At 37.6% G+C, this 20,237-nt stretch overlaps 1 protein-coding gene across 4 annotated transcripts in view; it reads left to right on the top strand.

Moving 5' to 3' along the window:
* The window catches only part of SLC16A10 (solute carrier family 16 member 10), a 66,086-nt gene that overhangs the window by 21,365 nt on the left and 24,484 nt on the right, over positions 1–20,237 (top strand). For all 4 annotated transcript variants that reach the window (XR_016464412.1, XM_090135883.1, XM_031611247.2 and 1 more), the window contains exons 2-3: positions 15,438–15,582; positions 18,310–18,745. Coding sequence is in view for 3 of the 4 variants with exons in the window: in XM_090135883.1 (XP_089992009.1) it covers positions 15,438–15,582; positions 18,310–18,745 (581 nt within the window). In the remaining variant the exon portion in view is untranslated. The remainder of the gene's footprint in view (positions 1–15,437; positions 15,583–18,309; positions 18,746–20,237) is intronic.

Genomic DNA, 20,237 nt, shown 5'->3' with positions numbered 1-20,237 from the left:
CTCATATTTATTTTGTAGTACTAAGAGTAAACTGGTTGCAGAACTATTAGAATCTTTTGTTTACATTATTGGTTATGTTGGTAAGGAGGGAGAAAAAGTCACTTCAGAGCTTCTGAAAGCAATAGCATTGCCTCAAGCTAAGCGTAGTGTTGGCAGGAGCTGTGCAAACTTCTTTGTGTAGTATTTGCCAAAGAACTTCATTCTTGACCTGAAATATCCCTGCTGTTTCCAGCTGCGAGCTTCATGAACAAACAGAATGAATTTTGACAAGCTAATCATTATTCATGCAGAGTAATTTATTAGATCACATTCTTGTCCTAATTAGTTTCCCTTTGTCTCTTTTCTTTTTAATGAACTTTATTTGGTGTGGTTTTTTTCACTTGTTTTCTTGCAAGTCTTTCTCCTTTTGCCAATTTAATTGGATTGAGTAGGTAATCCTGAAAAATATCTGAAGGATAAATAACAAGCAATATTCCATTGTGTAGCTTTAGTTGAACTCTCCCTCTCCCTTCCAACCCCTCCCCTCTCAGAAATTAATCACAGAATATGTAAAAATGTTACATGATTGTATTGGTATATGAAGTTATTTGAATCGCTCTTCAAATTGTGAGTTTCTGAAGCCAGGAGTACCCAGAGTATTTAAAGAACAAGGTAACCCCAGGCACTTTCCTACCTCACACACTCATGCTCTCTTAGAATCACAGAATCCTTAGAGTTGTAAGGGACCTCTGAGAGCTACCTAGTCCAACTCCCCTGCAGTGAACAGAGACATCACAGCTGGATCAGGTTGCCCAGAACCTGATCAGGCCTTGCCTTGAAAGTCTCCAGGGACATGGCATCGACCACAACACTAGGCAATCTGTTCCAGTGCCTCACCACCTTCACTATAAAAGATTTTTTCCTTTTAGCCAACCTAAATCTACCCTCTTTGAGCCTGAAGCCAATTCCCCTTGTTCTGTTAACACAGACCCTGTTGAAGAGCCTATTCCCTTCTTTCCTGTAGCTTCTCTTTAGATACCGAAAGGCCTCTATCAGGTCACCTTGCAGCCTTCTCCTCTCCAGGCTGAACAGCCCCAGCTCTCTCAACCTCTTCTCATAGAGCAGTGTTCCATTCCATGGATCATTTTTGTGGCCCTGCTCTGGATATGTTCCAACAGGTCTATGTCTCACCTGTGCTGAGGATTCCACACCTGAACGCAGTACTCTAGGTGAGGCCTCATCAGCACATACTCAAGAGCATCGCACCACGTGTATCTAAGAAGTCTGTTGAACAACAGGGCCACACAGTTGAATGTGTAAAAGTGGTCTGTCCAGATGCCATTGCAATGAAATAAGAAATAAGAGATGCTTGTCAAACGCTTGTGTCTTCTGGGTGATTTGTAAGTAGATCAGCTGTATACTGAATTTGGATGTGGCCTTTGTACCTCGTGGGGAGCTGTCAATAGTGAGAATCTCTCCATCCTGTTCCTTCTCCGAGTCATCAGATTTCGCTGGTTGTCTTTTTGTTTCTGTGTTGGCTGTCTTGCGGCTTCAGTGCTGTATTGTTATTATCTCACCATCATCATTTAGTGTAAATGTAGTCTTTGTTTTTCTGATTTTGATACTTTCAGGAGCAGCCTGGTCTAGTGATTGGCGACCCTGCACATAACCGGGGGGTTAAAAGTCAATGATTATTGTGGTCCTTTTCAACCCAGCCCATTCTATGATTCTATGTACTGTGATCTTTGATCCTTTTATCTTGGTATTAGCAACCTATACTGTGCTTACAGCCATTCTGCTTTCTTTCTAATGCTTCCACACCCAGTCTTTCCCATTCGTTTTCTAATCATATCACTCAATGTTTTTATCACAAATTTTCCTTATATTTGTATAAAAAAAGGAGGGAACACAAATCAGTTCCATACCAGCAGCTTCTAATCTGGTATATATATTTCCAGGTTGGATGGGGCCCTGGTCAACCTAGTCTAGTACCAGATCTGGAGGTTGGTGGTCATACCTCTGGCAGGGGGTTGGAACTTGATGATCCTTGGGTCTCTTCCAACACAAAGCCATTCTATGATTCTATTCCTCTGTAAATCACTGAAGTATGTTCATTACATCTGATGTTGGAATTGTTATTGAAACACCCATTATTTTTTAAAATTTAATGTCTGTTATGGGGGCTCTAGGTTTTTTTTTTTTTTTCTGGGCAGAATCTTTCTTCCTATCTTGTCAGTGAAGAAGCTGTGCTTTACTTTCCCCTTAATCTTCATTTTCATCTTTGTCTTCTTTTTCCATCTCACCGGAGATAGGGGAAATGTGGGATTTTTGCTGTCACACCAGCTTTAGCTATTTGGACACATCAGTTAAATACCAAGAATAAGAAAAGGATTACAGGCTCCTATTTTGTTCATGCATGCAGATTTCTCCATCCCTAGATCCTATTAACTTGCCCAGCACTTTGCAGTTTCTTTGTGCCTTAGGCTCCTGATCATTTTCTACTCATAGACTGACTCATTCCTTACACAGTGAACCCTCTCTTGTTTCCTCACAGAACATCTCTGAAGAGCAGCCACCTTCTCAGAGTTCCAGAGGATTGAGTGGGGAGGTTGTTACTAGATTTAATTTGCCAAGTGCTCCTCACGTTCACACTTACTTCATCTGTTGTTGGCACTCAGTGCTTTTAACTACAAAGAAATAAAAGCAACAGAGCTTTCTGCACTAACCCTCCTGCTATTTTGTCTCTGTGCCCCTTTATGGGTTCACAGCTGGTCTTTTATCGCGGGACCCAACACTGTACACAAATAGAGCTTGAATGAAGACATAGTCTGATACCTGTTGAGTTCTGCAGTGATGTCTCTAGCAGGCCTTTGACCAAGCTCAACAGGGCTGTATGCTGTGTGCATTAGAACTAGAAGACTTTCTTCAGGATCTTGCATGTAACATATATATAACAATGCTTTTACTTATTCTGTCGCCCTTCCTGCATTTTCTTTTCTAAAAAGCTGGAACTTATTTGTTGATGAGAAGGAAACCAAATATGTCTCTTAAGCTTTTTAGATTATAAGAGCAAGAAATTTTGTATGGATGGATTCTAGAAGACCACAAATTTATGTATACATAGGCTGCTTTCTTTGAAGTGTGGATGTGTATTATATGTATATTTTTTACACTTTATCTAGTAGCAGTTACTATTTATCATGTAATAGCATTTCTGTTAGGTTAATATTATTTTGTCTTTTCCTTCCTTCCTCTTAAAATCAAGAGTAGGAACTTCAGATTTTCTGTTCATTCATTTATTTGGAGTTAAGTTCTGATCTGATTGAAAAAATGGCAAATTGTTTGGGTAATTCTTAATTGATCTGGGATGGGTACTGCTCTGGAAATAACATTAAACTAAATGTGGTTGTAGAAATGCTAGCAGGCAAGCTACTTGCTGCTTAGGTGTCCCTGCCCATAGTAAGGGGGTTGGAACTAGATGATCTTCGAGGTCCCTTCCAACCCAGACCATTCTATGATTCTGTGACTGTAAGCTGGTAAAAATATAAAAGCATTTAAAATGTTCAATCTTCTAAGAAGTTAGGATAGTGTTAATATTATAGAAATCAGTCCCTCAGAAGAAAGGCTTGAATGTTTTTGTTTTCTTATTAACTTCTGTTTATACAACAACATAGTGTGTCATAGAATAACCTGGAAAAAATCCCTACTTATTATATTACCTACATATTATGCTATTATATTACCTACGTATTATATTACCAGTTCTTGCTACTGACATAACAAAAATCGCTGAGTCACTTCACAAAAGAGTATTTCAGATTTGTGCCAGCTTAAGCAAGGCTATTGCACTCGCTATGTAGGATGGTGTGTTTAAGCTTGTTTTCAACAAATAGAGATAAGGATTCTCTAGTGAATGACTGGGGAGGAAGGCACTGAAACTCACATTTTCCAATCCTCCTTGGATCTTTTAGGAGATGACTGACTGCAGCAGTCTTGTTTAGAAGAGGTGTTTATACCTGGAGGAAATAATGCTTTAAACATTGCTTTAATCCAAGACTTCAGAGAAGAAAACCATACTGGACAGTGTGCCTCTGTTTGCTTACATTGGGTACAAAGAGTCTTTTTAATACAGGCACCCAGAATCCTGAAAAGCTAAGAGCATTGGTGAGAAACGGGGAATAAAAGGAACCAGCAGTATGGTTGGTTCAGAGTTTCATGCAGTTGTCAGTAATTTATGAATAAGAGCTTTGCACTTCAGATATTTTTCAGAATACAGCAAAATATTTAGTAAAGCCACTGATTTCATTTTTAAGATGGAATGATCCTTATCAAACAATACATTTTGAGTTTTAAGGGAATCTTGTGAAAGTTGTCTGCTAACCTTAACCCTAACTTTTAATTTTTAGGAGCAGGTAGTGTAGATTTGGCAAAGGATGATTAATTAGGTAAATCCAAAGTAAATGAATAATGAGTAAAATTGTGTTGAGGGACGTGGTTTAGCGAGAACCATTGGTGATGGGTGAATGGTTGGACTGGATGATCCTGTGGGTCTTTTCTAACCTTAGTGATTCTATGATTCTGTGAAAGTACTGTTGGAATAGAAGGGCATTTGTGTGAAACAATAAATTCAAAATATCACTGCAGTCTTTGTCAAAGTTTTTGTTATGTCCAACAACCTGGCCTTTTGGATTGCCAGAGATTGGGTGACCGCTCAAATAGTTGTACGTAGTTAATGAAAAGTAATTTATTATGCCAGTCAATAATATTGGCAGACTCAACAATTTTGGATGTAGATGGCATAGAGAAGCAAGGTCAAGAGTTAGTGGCTGGCTCTGTTGGTTTCAGGGGTTGCAGAGAGCACAAGCCGAGTCACGCGTGCGTGTAGCTGATATAAAAGCACATGCTGGCACAGAGGAATTGCTGTCATCTGTGCTTTATCTTGTGTTTGCTTTTATCAAGCTTTCCATACTAATGATTCCCTCTTTGTATTAATCCTCTGAAAGAGGTGACACTTTAATGCATTTTTTAAATGTATAAAAACATCATATGGTACCTCTGTTATTTTATTAAACTTTCAGTATATGAAGGGGAGTGAATTGGAGATATGAGGGGAAAAAATGTGATGTGGGCAAATTCTTTTCTTTCTCAGTAACATATTTGTATGTTATAAAAACACTTAATTTCTACACAGACATCTGAAAAAAAGTCCAGTTTTGAAATGTATTTCATTTTGGCAGTGCATTTGTGATGAGGCAAATAAATCTATATGTGAATAGTCTAAAAACCAAGCAAACATTCTTCATGAAATGTAAGCATACTCAACTTCTTATTCCTGTCACCTCATTTTACATTACTTCTTTTCATGTCAAATGTAACTTTCCACCTAACTTCCACTAGAAAAATGTTACAATTGTAAAGACAGACCTTTGCTATATAGTGCAGTGTTTGAACCTTCAAAACTAAATATGTCTTCTTGAATTGAAGCGTCCTGTTTCAAAATCAATGTTTTTTTTTCTGTATATATACAGATTCTTCCTCTCTGAAAGGGATACTTCAGTAATTGGGTCTTATCTTGAAAAATATTTACCTGTTACAGAATCTAAATGTTCTGTCCTAAAATCACTTTGTTCTTCTGTCTTATTTGCTTTGTGTAATAGCATTCTGGCTTTAGTCAGTGTTGTTTCACTCTCTGAAAGTTGCTTCTGGTTTGCCAATAAAACCCAAATAAGAAACTTTTAGTAATTTGTGGTAAACAGTGGGAGAATGATGGCTTATAACATTAGGAGATCTCTTAGGTTACAGCAGTTTGGGCCTTGAAGGTATCAAGTATATGCTGTTGTAAGTAGATTTGAGGATGCCTGCCATGTTAGGGTTAGGGTTGTGTGGTTCAGAAGGATCTTGGTATGCGAAAAGTTAGTGAGTTTGATGGTAACCTAACTTTTATTTGTGAAACAAGATTTTTATCTGTCTTGTCTCTTTTAAGCTTTGTCATGTTCTCACAAGGACATGCTGCTGTAAAAGAAAGAGGTATGCGTATACCATTTAAAAGACAGCTTTGATTTGCCGATCCTTTCCCAGCTGAGTAAGGTGAGGGGCCAGGAAAAAGTTTAGTAGCTTCAAGAAGAATTTTTTTCAGCTTTGGGTCTTACTTTCTAATCTATGGTACGACTCTAAAGCAGGAGACCATTGCATGACAAGTTTGGTTGCAGGTAAGTTCTGGATATGAGTAACGGTTGTGAGAGCGCTCAGCATTACATCTTTCTGACAAATCAGACTATCATCTTTGAATTCAAGAGCTAATATTAATACACAGAATTGATCTTAAATCAAAATAGAATGTTTTGGATTCTTGATGTTGAACTGTTTGGTATTTGAAGACAAAAAGGGAAAAAAAGTAATTTAGGTAGGGTGATGGAGGGAGGGAAGATGATAGCATGCCTGGAAATCTGATCTTGAACTCCAAGTTTTCAGGCTATTAGTTAAAAATGTGATTACATTGTACTTTAAAAACTATCTCAGTCAGCAGAAAACATTCTTGTATGACTTCTAAAAGGGAAAACAAGTGATTACAGCTATTTCTTATTGATCTGTTCCTTGTTTATTCTTCCTACCACAGCATTTTCAGACTTTAAGTGTCAAAGGTCAAGCTCAGTTTGCCGTGAAATCCAAATGCATACGTTTTTCTGTTAATGATTGACTTCAACCTTTTTTTTGAAGGTTCCTGAAGGCTTAATGCCTATAATCTCTACCAGCAGTATTTTGATTAACATCTTGTTTTTTATTTTTGAATTTTTACTGTAGCTTTTCTTAACTTAAGCACTTGTTTATTTTCCTCTAACTTTTCCAATTGTATAGAAGATATGCAGTCTCTCTGCTAGTAGAAGTTGTTTGTCTGTAAGGACACTTTTCTGTATTCAGGTTTTGTATTATGTAATTTGGAAAAAATAGCAAAACAAAACAAAAACCATAATCATTTTCCTGTTTGCCTTGGATTCAACAGTAGTATTTAATTTATTTATTTAGGGTGGGGACCACCAACCAAAAAAAACCCCAAGGCATCTCTGCTTGCGTTATTTTATTGAGTGTGAATTAAATGAAGTAATGGAATTAATCAGATTTCCTCCATCACTACGTCTAGCTCTTTTCTGATTGCTTTCTATTTTCCTGACACTTGTGCTCACAAAGACTTGATCTCAGTAGAGACTCTGAAGACAGAAACATGTAACATATAAAGAAGAAGAAATAGAATTTCATAGAAGAAATCAATGTTGTGTTCTGACTTGATACTGTTTATATGGTTCCTACTCCCATTACTTAAACTTAAGTAATTTCATAACATACTGGCAAGCCTATATGTCTTCCCACCCTGTTGCATCACATATGCTGCACTCATATGTGAAATAGCATTTTGGACGATCACAAAGCATACTGAAGAGATGACACACATAAATGTAGTTAATCAGAGTGGTGAGGTGCTGGAACAGGCTGCCCAGAGAGGTTGTGGATGCCCTGTCCCTGGAGGTGTTCAAGGCCAGATTGGATGGGGCCCTGGGCAGCCTGGTTCTAGTATTAAATGTGGAGGTTGGTGGCCCTGCATGTGGCAGGGGGCTTGGAGATTCATGATCCTTGAGGTCCCTTCCAACCCTGGCCATTCTGTGATTCTGTGTGAAATCTTGCAGCTATTTGTAAAATCTGCTGAGCTCAGCACAAACCAATTCAGATTGTCTGTTAATGACTTAATGTTGTGGTAGCGTACAGTTTGCTAATGGAAACAGTGTATCTGCACAGAGATCTCTTAATTGGGATCCAGTGGGTCATATATAGTTCTTGGTTTCTGACTCATTGTAATTCCCTGGATCTTTCAGTAATAAGGTCACTGAATAATTAACTTATTCCCCAAGGACAAGGAAAAGGAAGAGTGGGGGAAAAACTAATGCCTTGTATTCCTGTGAGAGGTTTCCACTAGTCTCTGATTCATACATGTTTATGTATTAAGCTTGATCTCTGTGTGTGTGTGTGTGTGTGTGTGTGTGTATGTGTGTGTGTTTCTGATTAGAATCCTTTATAGATCATTCTGATTCTTAAAGCCTGTTCAAGATATCTTTGGTTTCCAAAGGATTTGTTGCACTAAATTTTCTTTGCCCTACTTTAGAATTTTCATTTAAAGCAGTATTCATTTTTGTTCTATAGTATTTCTTTAAGGGAGAGCCTACCTCAGACATCTGCAGTGTAACCCAAGTTCAGAGTTAGAGGACACTTCCTGTGGCAGCATTATGTCATAAGTTTATTTTTAGTCCTTAAATGCATACTTGCACTAATGGGATCAGCAATATTTTTGAGTAGAACAAGCAGTACTTTATGACAGTATGAATTCTAGATGTCACAATACTGCACACATTTCAAAATATTCTCTTCTTTTTCTACTGACATACAGTTCTGTGATCTGCAGATTGCTCAGTAAATGGGTAGCTATCTGGAAATTCTGTTCTCCCCTCTGTGCCCCTTATCATAGGCACATGAGGATAATCTAGTGAAGTTCCTCAGAATTCATGAGAAGTTAGTGAGTGGTCTGAGAAACAATTTTCACAGGCTTGTGTGAGCAAGGAATGCAGTACAGGTCATCTGATGTCTTTGGCTAGTGACAGGTTGGATAAAAATAGGGCTGGCAACTTCTAGGTAGTTGACCTGCAGGGGCTCTGGATATGGAAGGTTATTGTGACACTTGCTGGTTCTAATGGTTCTGTTGAACTATTAATTCACATCTGTTCTGTTTTAGAAATTACTTTTTTTTTTTTCCTTGGAAGAAAAAGGGAGTTGATGATGCATGAAAGAGGATGTATCTGCAGTGTCTTAGGTGAAAGCTAGCACTCTGCCTCTGCTAATAGGAAGAAAAGAGTTTCAATGGAAAAACTGCATCAGTATGGGGGGAGATTTATAGTTTTAAACAACTATACTGTTAATAGGTCCGATGAGGTCTACATATAAAGATCTCTTTCGCTTAAAAATCCAGGACATTGACTCCTTCCATTTTTTTGGAAGGGTGTGTGTGTACAGCATCTTACAGCTTAGTCCAGTTTTTTTTTTTTAGTTACCTGAAGGAGTCTTTGCCTGTTCTTAAGTTCCACAAACCAGGGATTGATAGTTGGGCTAACATTTCTAACCTAAGATTTTTTTTTTTCCTGAAGAAAGCTATTGGCATTTGTCAATATGGGCTTCACCACTTATTTTCCCAAGAAGCAAAGGTTTAAAACTGTTAGAATGTTCCTCTGTGAGTTTCAGTATCATGGAATAACTTGAGTTGGAAGAGACTAGCTATGTGGTCTAGTGCTCCCTGCCCCCACACGCACTCAAAACTGCACCTTTCAAAAGTATGTTGAACTTCTAAATTAGATAAGATTATTCACAAGACCTTGTCCAGCCTGATTTTCAACATATCCAAGAGTAAAAATTTCAGTCTTCCTTTGACTTCTTTCACTGAGGAAAAAACCACTTTGTAACATACAATTTGAGTGATGTTTATTATTGTTTGCCTCAGTTGTTCATTGTCCCATTGCTGTTCACCATTGATTCTATACTGATCATCTGTTGGATATCTGGAGCCAATAACTAGGTTTCTTTTGAGCTGCTGGACTTCTCATCTGCAGGCTGAACAACAGATCCAAAGCTGTAGCCTGTATTCATGTATGAGCATGTTGGTAGCCCTCTTAGACTTGCTGAGTTGTTGAGTTACTGCTGATTAAACTCTGAGTACGTATGTGCAAATCACTGCTTATTGGAGGAAATATAATCCAATCGCATGCTGAAAACCCAGGTGGGTTCTATCTCAGTTGTTAATCACTAGTGGGGGAGTAAGGTTTATTGTGGGATTTTTTCCTTTTTTTTTTTTTCCCCTTTCCCTATAGTTTTATAAGCATTTTTACTCTGGGACACTTGGTATAGTGATATAGTGTTGTTGTTGCTGTTTTTTTTTTCCTAAAGGATAATGAGGAGATAGAGAATTAAACTAAAAAAACAGGGCAGAAATGTATTGTTTGCTCTGTATTAAATACTGTATTAAGTTCTAACTACTCTATCTCAGAAACTATAATAAAATCAGAAGCCTCAGTGTGAAGAGGGGTGGGGAGTGGGAAAACTACGAAGCTTCTGTGCAAAGACAAAAGTCCGTAAAAGTGCTTCACTCAGAGAAGAGACTTGTGAATATCTCTAATAAAGGGTTGCAAGAGGAAATTATATAGGGATGATCAGTTCATGTTTCTTACAGCAGAGGAAGCTGAATGGTATCAAAAACAAAGGGGATTTTTTTCTTAATTATCATCATCTGTGGGCACTGGTGCTTGAGTGTGTTCTGTAGCTGATAACAGACAAATGCAGTGAAGCCAAAGTAGTATTGATAGAATTTCTTGTTCTTGAAGATGAAACATTCTGCATTGGAGGTTTCTATGCTGCTTATTTCTGAATGTTGGGAGTACACAGGCAGGGTCCTGCAGAATGCTAGCCCTGTTTCAGGTGTTCTTTGGCTCAGTGTTTTGTGATGGCCAGAAAGGATACTGATCTACACAGTACTGCAGTTCTTTTGTTCTTAAAAGAAATGCTGTGTAAATGTGATTATACAGGCAAGGAATCATGAATAAGAGCTAAGCATCTCTAGAAATTGCTTTGAACAAGCATCTGGGTTTCCCAAATTTCCTCTCTAAAGTATAAAATAATCTTGTAGAAGCCATTTGTATGTTTTGCTGAATGGTATGCCTTTGTAGGTAATTGGACAGTAGAACTGGAGATCCTACACACAGCCCAGAGTGGAATTACAGAGCAGTTTTCTTTAAGGTGTTGTGGGTGCTGAGAATATGGAATTGTTCTGGGAGGGAAAGAAATGAAAGTGACCAGGATATGCTGAAAAAGATAGAGGTTAACTTCTTTTAAAACAAAAAAGTGTGATTCAGGAAATCTCCTCAGCTGTTACTGGTTTGAGGCTGGGGAGTACCTACGTTCTGTCCTATTCTTGCATAACTCACAACTAATAACCTAATGAAAGCATGAAGTTTTTATCTAGTAAATATTGTCCTTCCCTTTTCTTGTAGTGTTTTTTGTAGTACAAAAGGAAAACTCCTAGCTAATGTTAAAGTCATGCATTCAGAAATTACTAAGTGCCATTATTTAAACAGTTATATTAACTCTATATTGTAATTTTATTACAGTAGACTTTTCCACATAAACATTTTCAGTGTGTGACGATGAAAGCTACTAAACACCTGCTGTCCACATAACTTGTCCCATATAGCTTATTTCATTTGATCACTTCAAAGTATTTTGTCTTAGAAATCTGCTCTCTAGAGTTCTCGAAACAATAAGAATTTCACATATTTTTGTTAGTATGTGAGAGAAGTATTGTTTCCACTTCATAAACGTGGAGGCTTTCTCTAAAGCAGGTTGTCCCTGATTCTGCACCTTCTGTTCTTCATGAGTTAAAACACAGCACTTTATTATCCAGCATCGTTGTAGGCACTACAAACTCTAGTGCAGTACAGCCTGAAGTGTTGTACTGGTTGCACAATGGGGTGAGAGAATGGATTTTTAGGAAGGATGTCTGATGTTGAGCAGAGGTGTAGGGAATGGCTGTCCTGCAAATCTCACAGCCCAGCTATAGAATTATGTTAAGAGAATCTGCTGTGGCATTCAGTGTATCTTGTTTATCAAGATCTCTGCATGTGCAATTCCAAACACATTGTTCTGCAAGCTACTCAGAGAGCCCAAGTTCTACTTCTGTCTTGATTTGCTACGTGAGCTACGCAAACACATCTGATTTTTAATGTGGGCAGACAAAATATTTTGGGGGTTGATATTGACTCCTCAACTTAAATATTCTTCTCTTCATTTGCCTTATATCTTCCAAACAATGGCTTTTTGTTCCCTGCCTCAAAAATTCCCAGGGGAAGATACTTTAAAAAAAAAAAAATCTTTAAGTTCATCAGAGAATGAAGGGTGTTAGTGCTGTATTAAGCCAACCACTTGAAAGGCTTTTGTGAGGATAAAACTGATAATCTCAGTGTAATGCACAGAAGAAAAAAAAAGAAAAAAGAAGTAAACAGGAATTCTATAGAGGGGGAGCCTTTAAATTTGTGCACAGTAGAAGCATTTCAGTGTGAAATGCTATTAATGCTTTCTTTTCCATTGTCTTGTAAGTCCTAATGTTTCTGTCTGCAGAATGAACTAAAGCATTTGACAGCTTGGGGTATAAATGTATATTATGCAATCCAGCTGTGACAATGGGGACGATTTTTGCTGACAGATAATGGCTACTTACATTTATTGCTGAAGACGAAAGTTATGCTATTTAAATCATAATCACTTTTTTTTTTAAAAGCAATAAAACGGCAGCATATCTGTGGAGTGTGTGCTGTGGTTTTATAGCTGTAGACTCTTGGACAGAGAAGTAACGTACAAACATTCTTTGCTTACAGCTGCATTATTTCCATTTGTAGTGAACTGATAAGAAAAGGACATAGCTGAGATTCTTATTTCGGTACGATTTTAGTTACAGTAATTTTTTTTTTTTAAATAATATACTGTGTTTCAGTGGCTCAGGAACACTTCAGTATGGCTGCTACCCATGGACTCTCTGCTCTGATATTTTTAATTTGAGGAGTAACGTCTAGGGAATTTCAGGAACTGGTTGTTTTGCAATAACGTGTTTTGAGAAGTAAGTTCTGAAGTTCCAGTGCCCAAGGAAAGTTTAAGTGCTTTCAGTAGGAATAGCTCTTTTTCTAGGGCGATCAAAATGTTTTGCGTGTGAGTATCAACGCGAATACAGAGGTTAGTTGTTACATTAGTATCTGAATTAACAGCTCTGGAATATGGCCAACGTGTGAGTAGGAAAGCAGCCAGTAGCCTGGAAGAAGAGTGTTTTAATCAATATGTAATAAGTGCTCTAGAGAACTCGTGCGATCCTGGCAAGCTACATTTGGATTTTTTCATATGAGTTGTTTGTGACACTTGTTATAATTTGTATTTTAAAATGCCAAATACAATTAATTTTACCTTTTTTTCATACAGAGTGGAAGAAGTGGAAGAAATATAAGAAAAGCTTATTAGAACAAAGAATTGAAAATTACTTAGATTATATTTTATATATTTCATACCCATCAACTTCTCATGCGATCACGTTACCGCAGCAAGGCATGCTTGCCTTCAGGAAATAAGGTTCACATGTGCTGTTCTGCTTTCTTTTGTGTGTGTGTGCACTCAGCTTCTTCACAAAGGATAAAGACAAATTTCCTTGAATTATGCACACGTGTGAAGTTAACTTAAAAACCATTCTTTTTGTTAAGTCATAATAAGGGTGTTTATACCAGGCATGCCAAAAGAATCTGTGCGAGTTCCTTTTCTGTGGGATCCAAGAATCTCCCAGGAACTGTAAGTTAAAGGGCTTCAGTTTGCTTTAGGTGTGTGATAGAGAAGTGATAGAGCATGGACTGCCATTTCTGGAGTTCTGTCACAGCACTGTTTGTGAATTGCCTCAGATAAGGCTGCTGCCCTTCCTTTTTACCCCACATTATGCGGGAAATCTGTGGAACCTTTCTCCTATTTTAGGCTTAGCTTGTCATTGCTGTAATAAGAAAAGAAACAAGTGATAAAAGGTGTATTTCTTTCATTAGGAAACATGAAAATCAAAGTCAGCAAGTTAACTGAATGTCATTGGAGCTAAATGTTTTCACCTAAGGCTTTTATATTCTAGTTTTATTATCTTTGAAGGCCTGTAAAAGTCCTGTGAACTATTTGCTTCAACCAAGGAGAATGCTGCGTGAATCACACAGCCTGTGCTGATTGGAAATTAGAACTGCTGCACTCTTACACAGGGCTATGAAGCAACTTGGTCCGTGGCCTTATACAAGTTAAACTCTTCCAGTGTCCTTCCCTTTCAGTGTCTCAGGGGCCTTGTTTCGCTCACTTGTTGCCTGCTCTTCCTTTGTACAGCCTGAAACTTAGTGTCACAGAGTGCAGGGTTGACAGAGCTTTGTAGTCCAGGCTAATCAGCAAATGCAACAACTACCCATGAAAAGTACCTCGTTCTTCTACAAATCGCTCCTTGAAACTGCATGGTGTTTATCACATTCTCAATAAACTGTTCAAAACAGGTCGCAGTTCGTTGAAATCATTGTTTTTCCTAAAAGGAAGGTTTTATTTCATATATTCTCATTTCTATTTGTCTCTAACCAGCTGTTCTCTTTTGTCTTTCGTTTATCTTCTAAATGCTTTTGAAGAAATGGTTTTGTTTGCTTGTTTGTTTTACTCTGTTTATTTCAGTGCCTAGCACAATGGGGTCTTCATAGTGCCCAGGCCATGCCTCATAGGCACTTCAGCAACTACTTCTAAAGCTTGGTATTGGTGTATCTGCTTCCAAATATGCTTCCTTAGGTCTGTTGGTTGCGTGTTTTATTTTTTCAGATAATGTTATTTGCCTTTGTCACCGAATTGCCATTGTTTATCTAACTGTCACTAGCAAAGATAAACTAAGTAAAATCCCAGTTACAGGACTTCAAACCTATTCCAGATGGAAAGAGCTCTTTTATCTTCCATACAATTCAGAAACAAGTTAAAATATTTTTTTGTGTGTCTTGCTTCAGCAGCTTTTTTTCATTAGCCAGTAGGTCAATTTTTTTTTTCTAAAGAGATATAACAGACTTGTTTATGTCTCTGAATAGATTACCTTTATGACCTGGGAGAACTCTGGGGTGATATATCACTAATGTGTATTTGAAAGAATGACTACATGATAGCTGATAAATGATGCCATTTGAATACCTGTACAAAGTGAAAAAGAAAGTTGATTTTTAATTTAAAATGAATCAAATAGTCTTACACCTAATTTACTTGAAGATACGGTAGTTTGTTTTTCAGCCACAGAAGTGTATAACTTTAGTATGCTTACCTGAATTAAATCTTAATGATCTGAAGACTCACTGATAAACAAAGAACTATAGGTTAAGCAATGTTTGTAAAGCTCCAGCTTGATCTAGATCTGTGCAATTAAATACAACATTTGTTAAACTTTTCAGCAAACTTAGCTGTTTGAGGTTAAAAAAAAAAAAAGTATAAAAGTATATCAAGTGAAATGTGCTAATAAATTTCAGAAAGAACGTGGAATTACCTGTGTCTACAAGTTATTGTTAATGGTCTGGTCATCAGTGTGAATTCCAGCTTAGTCCATGGTGGAGTAAATGTGTTTAAAAATAATTTTTATTTATTTATTTTACGACTAAAGTCAGTTGTATTCTTTGAGCTGATGAAATCTAAATTATTTGATCATGTGAATTGGTCAGGGTTTTCATTTGTACTATGTTAGGTAAAGGTATTCAAATAAATAGCCATAGGTATGATGCTGTGCTAAATTAGAACAGGTAGTTGCTGAAAGCTTAAATCGTGCAATCTTCTAAAATGTGCTGTCTTTTTCTGTTCTGCAGCATGGGTGAGCTCACTCTCTATGGGAATGGTCTTCTTCTGTTCTCCAATAGTCAGCATATTCACAGACCTGTTTGGTTGTCGAAAAGTTGCTGTTATTGGAGCTGCATTAGGTTTTGTTGGACTCCTGTCAAGTTCTTTTGTAAGGTAAAAACAATCTTTTTAAATTGCATTCAAAGTACTTCTATCAGTTTTATGCTGATCCTATCAACTGAGTACGAAGGAATAAGTAATGCTACTTTATCTTATAGCTGAAGACGTTGTTCTATTGCTGTTTTTCTAGCTATGACTACCGTGAATAATCAAAAGCAGTGCTTTCAAATTCAAAAATTATTTGTAAGATGTAATGTAACCTCATAACAGCACATCCTAATTGTGAGGAGCCACTTGTATAAGCTTATCAATAGCAAAACTATGCAGTAACCTCCAGGGAGGTGTTAATGTTCCAATCAAATCCGAAGTTTTCTTCTATTCTTACCAGTCCAGCTGCCAAATATTAAGATAGCAAAAACATTGGTATAATGATGGATCCTTAAGGCTTACTGTGAGGAAGTCTCTACTGAATATACTTCAATAGTAGTAGAGTGTTTGTCTTCCCTCCAGATTACACTTCATTTTCTATAATTTTTGCAGAATAAATCCCAAGAAGCATAGTAGAAGATGAGGAAACAGGAAACTTACTCTCTCATTTTAGTCATCAGCAGAAGCCAGTTAGTGAAGATAGGGTAAGAAATAGCAGGAAAATAAGCTGCATTTATTTCTGGTTCTCAGTCTGCATAGAGTTCAGAACAGTTTTCTATGTAGAAATACCAATATCTATTTCTACACTTTCTACCAACATCAACAGGCTTGTGAAAGTGTTTTCTGTGCCTTTGCTCTGAACCAGACTCGTGTGAGCTGTCTTTTATCTGCATGGATGGATATCAGTGCTACGTGGTGCTATCTGGAACTAGTACTCCTACTTTGGGCATATGTCCCCTAATGTGAAAACGTATCACAAGTTTATAGGAAAAGAAGATGAATAGTCTTGATTTAGGTGTTGAGGCTAGTATTTTTATTTATTCTGGGAATAAATAATATTCATGGGAAAAGGAAACTGTTTTGTTACATAAAGATGTTTCCGTTTTTTGTGTGTGTATTTTTGTTTTTAGTTAATCTAAGTGTAAAGATTTAGATTAATACATTTTATTTAAAGCAAGCAAAACAGAACACCTTCTGCCTGATATGTTTTCAGAAGATTGCCACCACATTTGAGGTGAAAACTAAAAGAATACGTATTGGAAAAAGTTTTTCTTCCTCCCCGTGTAGGACAATCTTGTGGTAACTGCTAAATACTACAAGAACTTCATTGTTGTAAATTAAAAGGAAAGCTATTTCTTTTGAAACAAATGCTGCCATCCTTCTGTATTTCTTTGATTTCTACTGGAAAAACACCACAGAAGGTGCAAACAAAAATTTTTACAGGCTTTAAAGATGTAGCTTTTTTAGAATTTTGTTTTAGAGGAGCAGTCGTGAGCTTGGGATGAGAGATGAATTCTTGTTAAAATACATTCCAAGTTAATGTGCATTCTTAGTATTTCATTATGTTACTCACACTATCAAATGACTTATGTTGATATTATCAGTTAGTTGAGGGAGTATAGTTCAGATATAGAAGTGTTTTAACAGTAATATTTCATGCAGCAGATGAATGTAAATATGATTTACTGCTTGTTACATATGTAATACAAGTTTTATCTCTTAGGAAGCTGAGATGTAAGATTATTTGTAATGCAGAAAAAATATTTTTCAATGTGTCAGACTGCAAACTGTTTGGATCCACAGAAGGAAGAAAAAGTTCTATGTCCCTACTGTATTATGTTCTTTCTCTCATAAATTCTGATTTTAGTTTCTTTGATATTTTTCCATTGACTAAGGTAATTAGTTGTTTCTTTTGGCTAATTTAAATATAATCAAAATTTTAAATTGATAGTTTAATGTAGAAAGAACCGGTGATATTGCAAATGTATTCTTTTGCACAGTAACATGTAAAACCTTAGTTCCTGCTGTGTGACCTGTGAATCAAATACTATGTTCTAAGAATTTCTAAAATGGCATGGGAAACTTGCAAAGTGTATTGTCATACTGTGGTGTAGAGGGATATTGGCAGATAACATCCTGTGCTGAAAAACACTACAGAAAGCATTTATACTGGTAGTATGAAGGTTGCTCTGAAAGTAATGCCACTTATTACATTGGTCCATGACATCAGAGGTGGATGTTACGGGTATGGCAGTAAAACTGAACCTTCCCACCAGTATTCCATTACATTTTGTTGTCATGTGATGGCAGCAGAAGGGCAGTTTGACAGTGTGGTGTCTCACATAGAAGTGTGTATGAAGCAAAGATGTGTCACTGAATTCATCCACATGGAAAAAAATGGCACCCGTTGACATTCATCAGTGTTTGCTGAATGTTGATGGAGACCAAACAGTGGATATGAGCACAGTGAGGCAGTGGGTGATGCATTTCAGCCGTGGTGAGAGCAATGTGAAGGACAAGCCATGTTCCAGACAGCCATGCACAGCTGTCACACCACAAAATGAAGAGTCTCAATCAGCTCATCCATAAAAATTGGCTAATGGTGGTGACTGTGTTGACCAAGAGTGTTTCATAGCTGAGAATTTGTTCTATCACACAGTTGTTGTCTCTTTGCACTTGTAATTTCCATGCGAATTCCAAACAGGACACATTACTTTTGGAGCAACCACATACAAACTCTTAACTCATATCTGAAAATATGTCAATTAATTGGAAAAACTCTTCTGTGTGGTATCTGAATGTGAGCATACATTGTTTTACAATTTTTTTTTCTATTTTTTATTTTTAATACAGCACTATTGAACCTCTGTATTTCACCTATGGAGTATTATTTGCCTGTGGCTGCTCATTTGCTTACCAGCCGTCTTTGGTCATTCTTGGGCACTATTTCAAGAAACGCCTTGGACTAGTGAATGGCATCGTGACTGCAGGCAGCAGCTTGTTCACTGTGTCTCTGCCCTTCCTCTTGAGAGTTCTGATTGATTCTGTTGGCCTGTTCAACACATTACGGGTCCTGTGCATCCTCATGTTTATTCTGTTTCTGGCTGGCTTTACGTACAAACCTCTTGTTTCTAACACCAAAGACGAGGGAGAAAAGAAGGGCAAGTTCAGATTTCCTCCCGAAAAAAAGATTTTCAATTTCTCCGTTTTCAAAGTCATGAGTTATCGAATCTGGGCTTTGGGGATTCCTGCTGCACTTTTTGGATACTTTGTGCCTTATGTTCACTTGGTAAGTGCGCTTTTTTAATTCTTCATGCGATATGATTGAAACCACAGTCATTCCCTTTTGTATAATGGACTAAGAAAGCAATCACTGTTAGGAAGCAGTGTTTAAGTCAAAGTTGTTTTGGGGAGTGTTGTGTTCTGCTCACTGTCCACCTTTCCAGTGTGATGGGGGAGAGAACTGGGGGTGGGGGAAAAAAAAAGCAAAACTCAAGGTTGAGATAAAATTATTTACTAAGAGAAAATGAAAAGCGTAATAATTATGTTTATATATATGGATGTATAGAAGAAATGATGCATAAGCAGTTGCTCACTACCCACCAGGCAGTGCCCAGCTAGCTCCTCGAACAGCAGAAGAGAGCAGTGGACTTCCATCCCTGTCAAAACTCCTTCTGCATGCTATGGAACATCTCTTTGGCAAGCTTATGTCCGCTGTCCTTATTCTCTTTGCTCCCAGCTCCTTGGGACCTTCACTGCGAATGGCCTTGGCTCTGTACAACACTACTTAGCAGCAGCTATAAGCATTGCTGTGTTATCAACAGTATTTTTCTCCTACAACAAAAACATAATATTATACCAGACACCCTGAAGAATATAATTCCTCCCCAGCTGAAAAAAACAAACAGGGAGAAACATGAAATTAATTCTAATGTTGTCTGTGATCAAGAGATTCCAGGGCTCTAATCAAAACTAGTAGTGGAAGCCAGTTAAGTTCTTAGTTCCTTGTTCTCAATTTTAACTAATATAGAAAGGTTTAAAAATATTTAACTGTAAAAAAAAGGCATTTGAAAAGGTATAAACTGACTTTTATTTATGGATAGTAATTTAACTTAGTTTTCAATGATATGTAGATCTTACTCAATAAACCAATTAATAGTCCTTTGAAATAGTTTAATTCCATTAGATGACCTGTCTGTTGTGATATCTTGTATTTTTTTTGTCAATTCTATATAGAAATGTTCTGAATTAAAACGTTCAAAGGAGTAGAAGGGATGTGTCATAGAGCAAGCATTAGAGAATCACAGCATGGCTGAGGTGTGAAGGGTCCATCTGGTCCAACCCCTGCTCAAGCAGTGACACCCACAGCAGGGTGCCCAGGCCCAGACCCAGGCAGCCTTTGAGGATCTCTAAGGAGAAGACCCCACAACCTCTCTGGGCAGCCTGGGCCAGTGCTCTATCACTTGCACGGAAGTGCTTCCTGGTGTTCAGACAGAATCTCTTATGCTCTAGGTAGGTACATGGCCCTTTGTCCTGACATTGGGCACCACTGAAAAGAGCCTGGTTTCATCTGCTTCGCATCCTCCATTCAGGTACTCATAGACATTGATGAGGTCCCTCTGAGCTGCTTCTTTTCCAGGCTGAGCAGGCCCAGCTCTCTCAGCCTGTCATCATAGGAGAGGTGCTCCAGTCCTTTCAGCATCCTGTCAGCCCTCCGCTGGACTGTTCCGTTATGTCCAGATCTCTCTTTTAATGGAGGGTCCAGTACTGGACACAGTGCT

Source organism: Phasianus colchicus, chromosome 2, assembly GCF_987193195.1.
Source record: "Phasianus colchicus chromosome 2, bPhaCol1.hap1.1, whole genome shotgun sequence".
NCBI lineage: Eukaryota > Metazoa > Chordata > Aves > Galliformes > Phasianidae > Phasianus > Phasianus colchicus.
The sequence above is the reverse complement of the archived record's forward strand: the minus strand, read 5'-3'. Positions and strand labels throughout refer to the sequence as shown.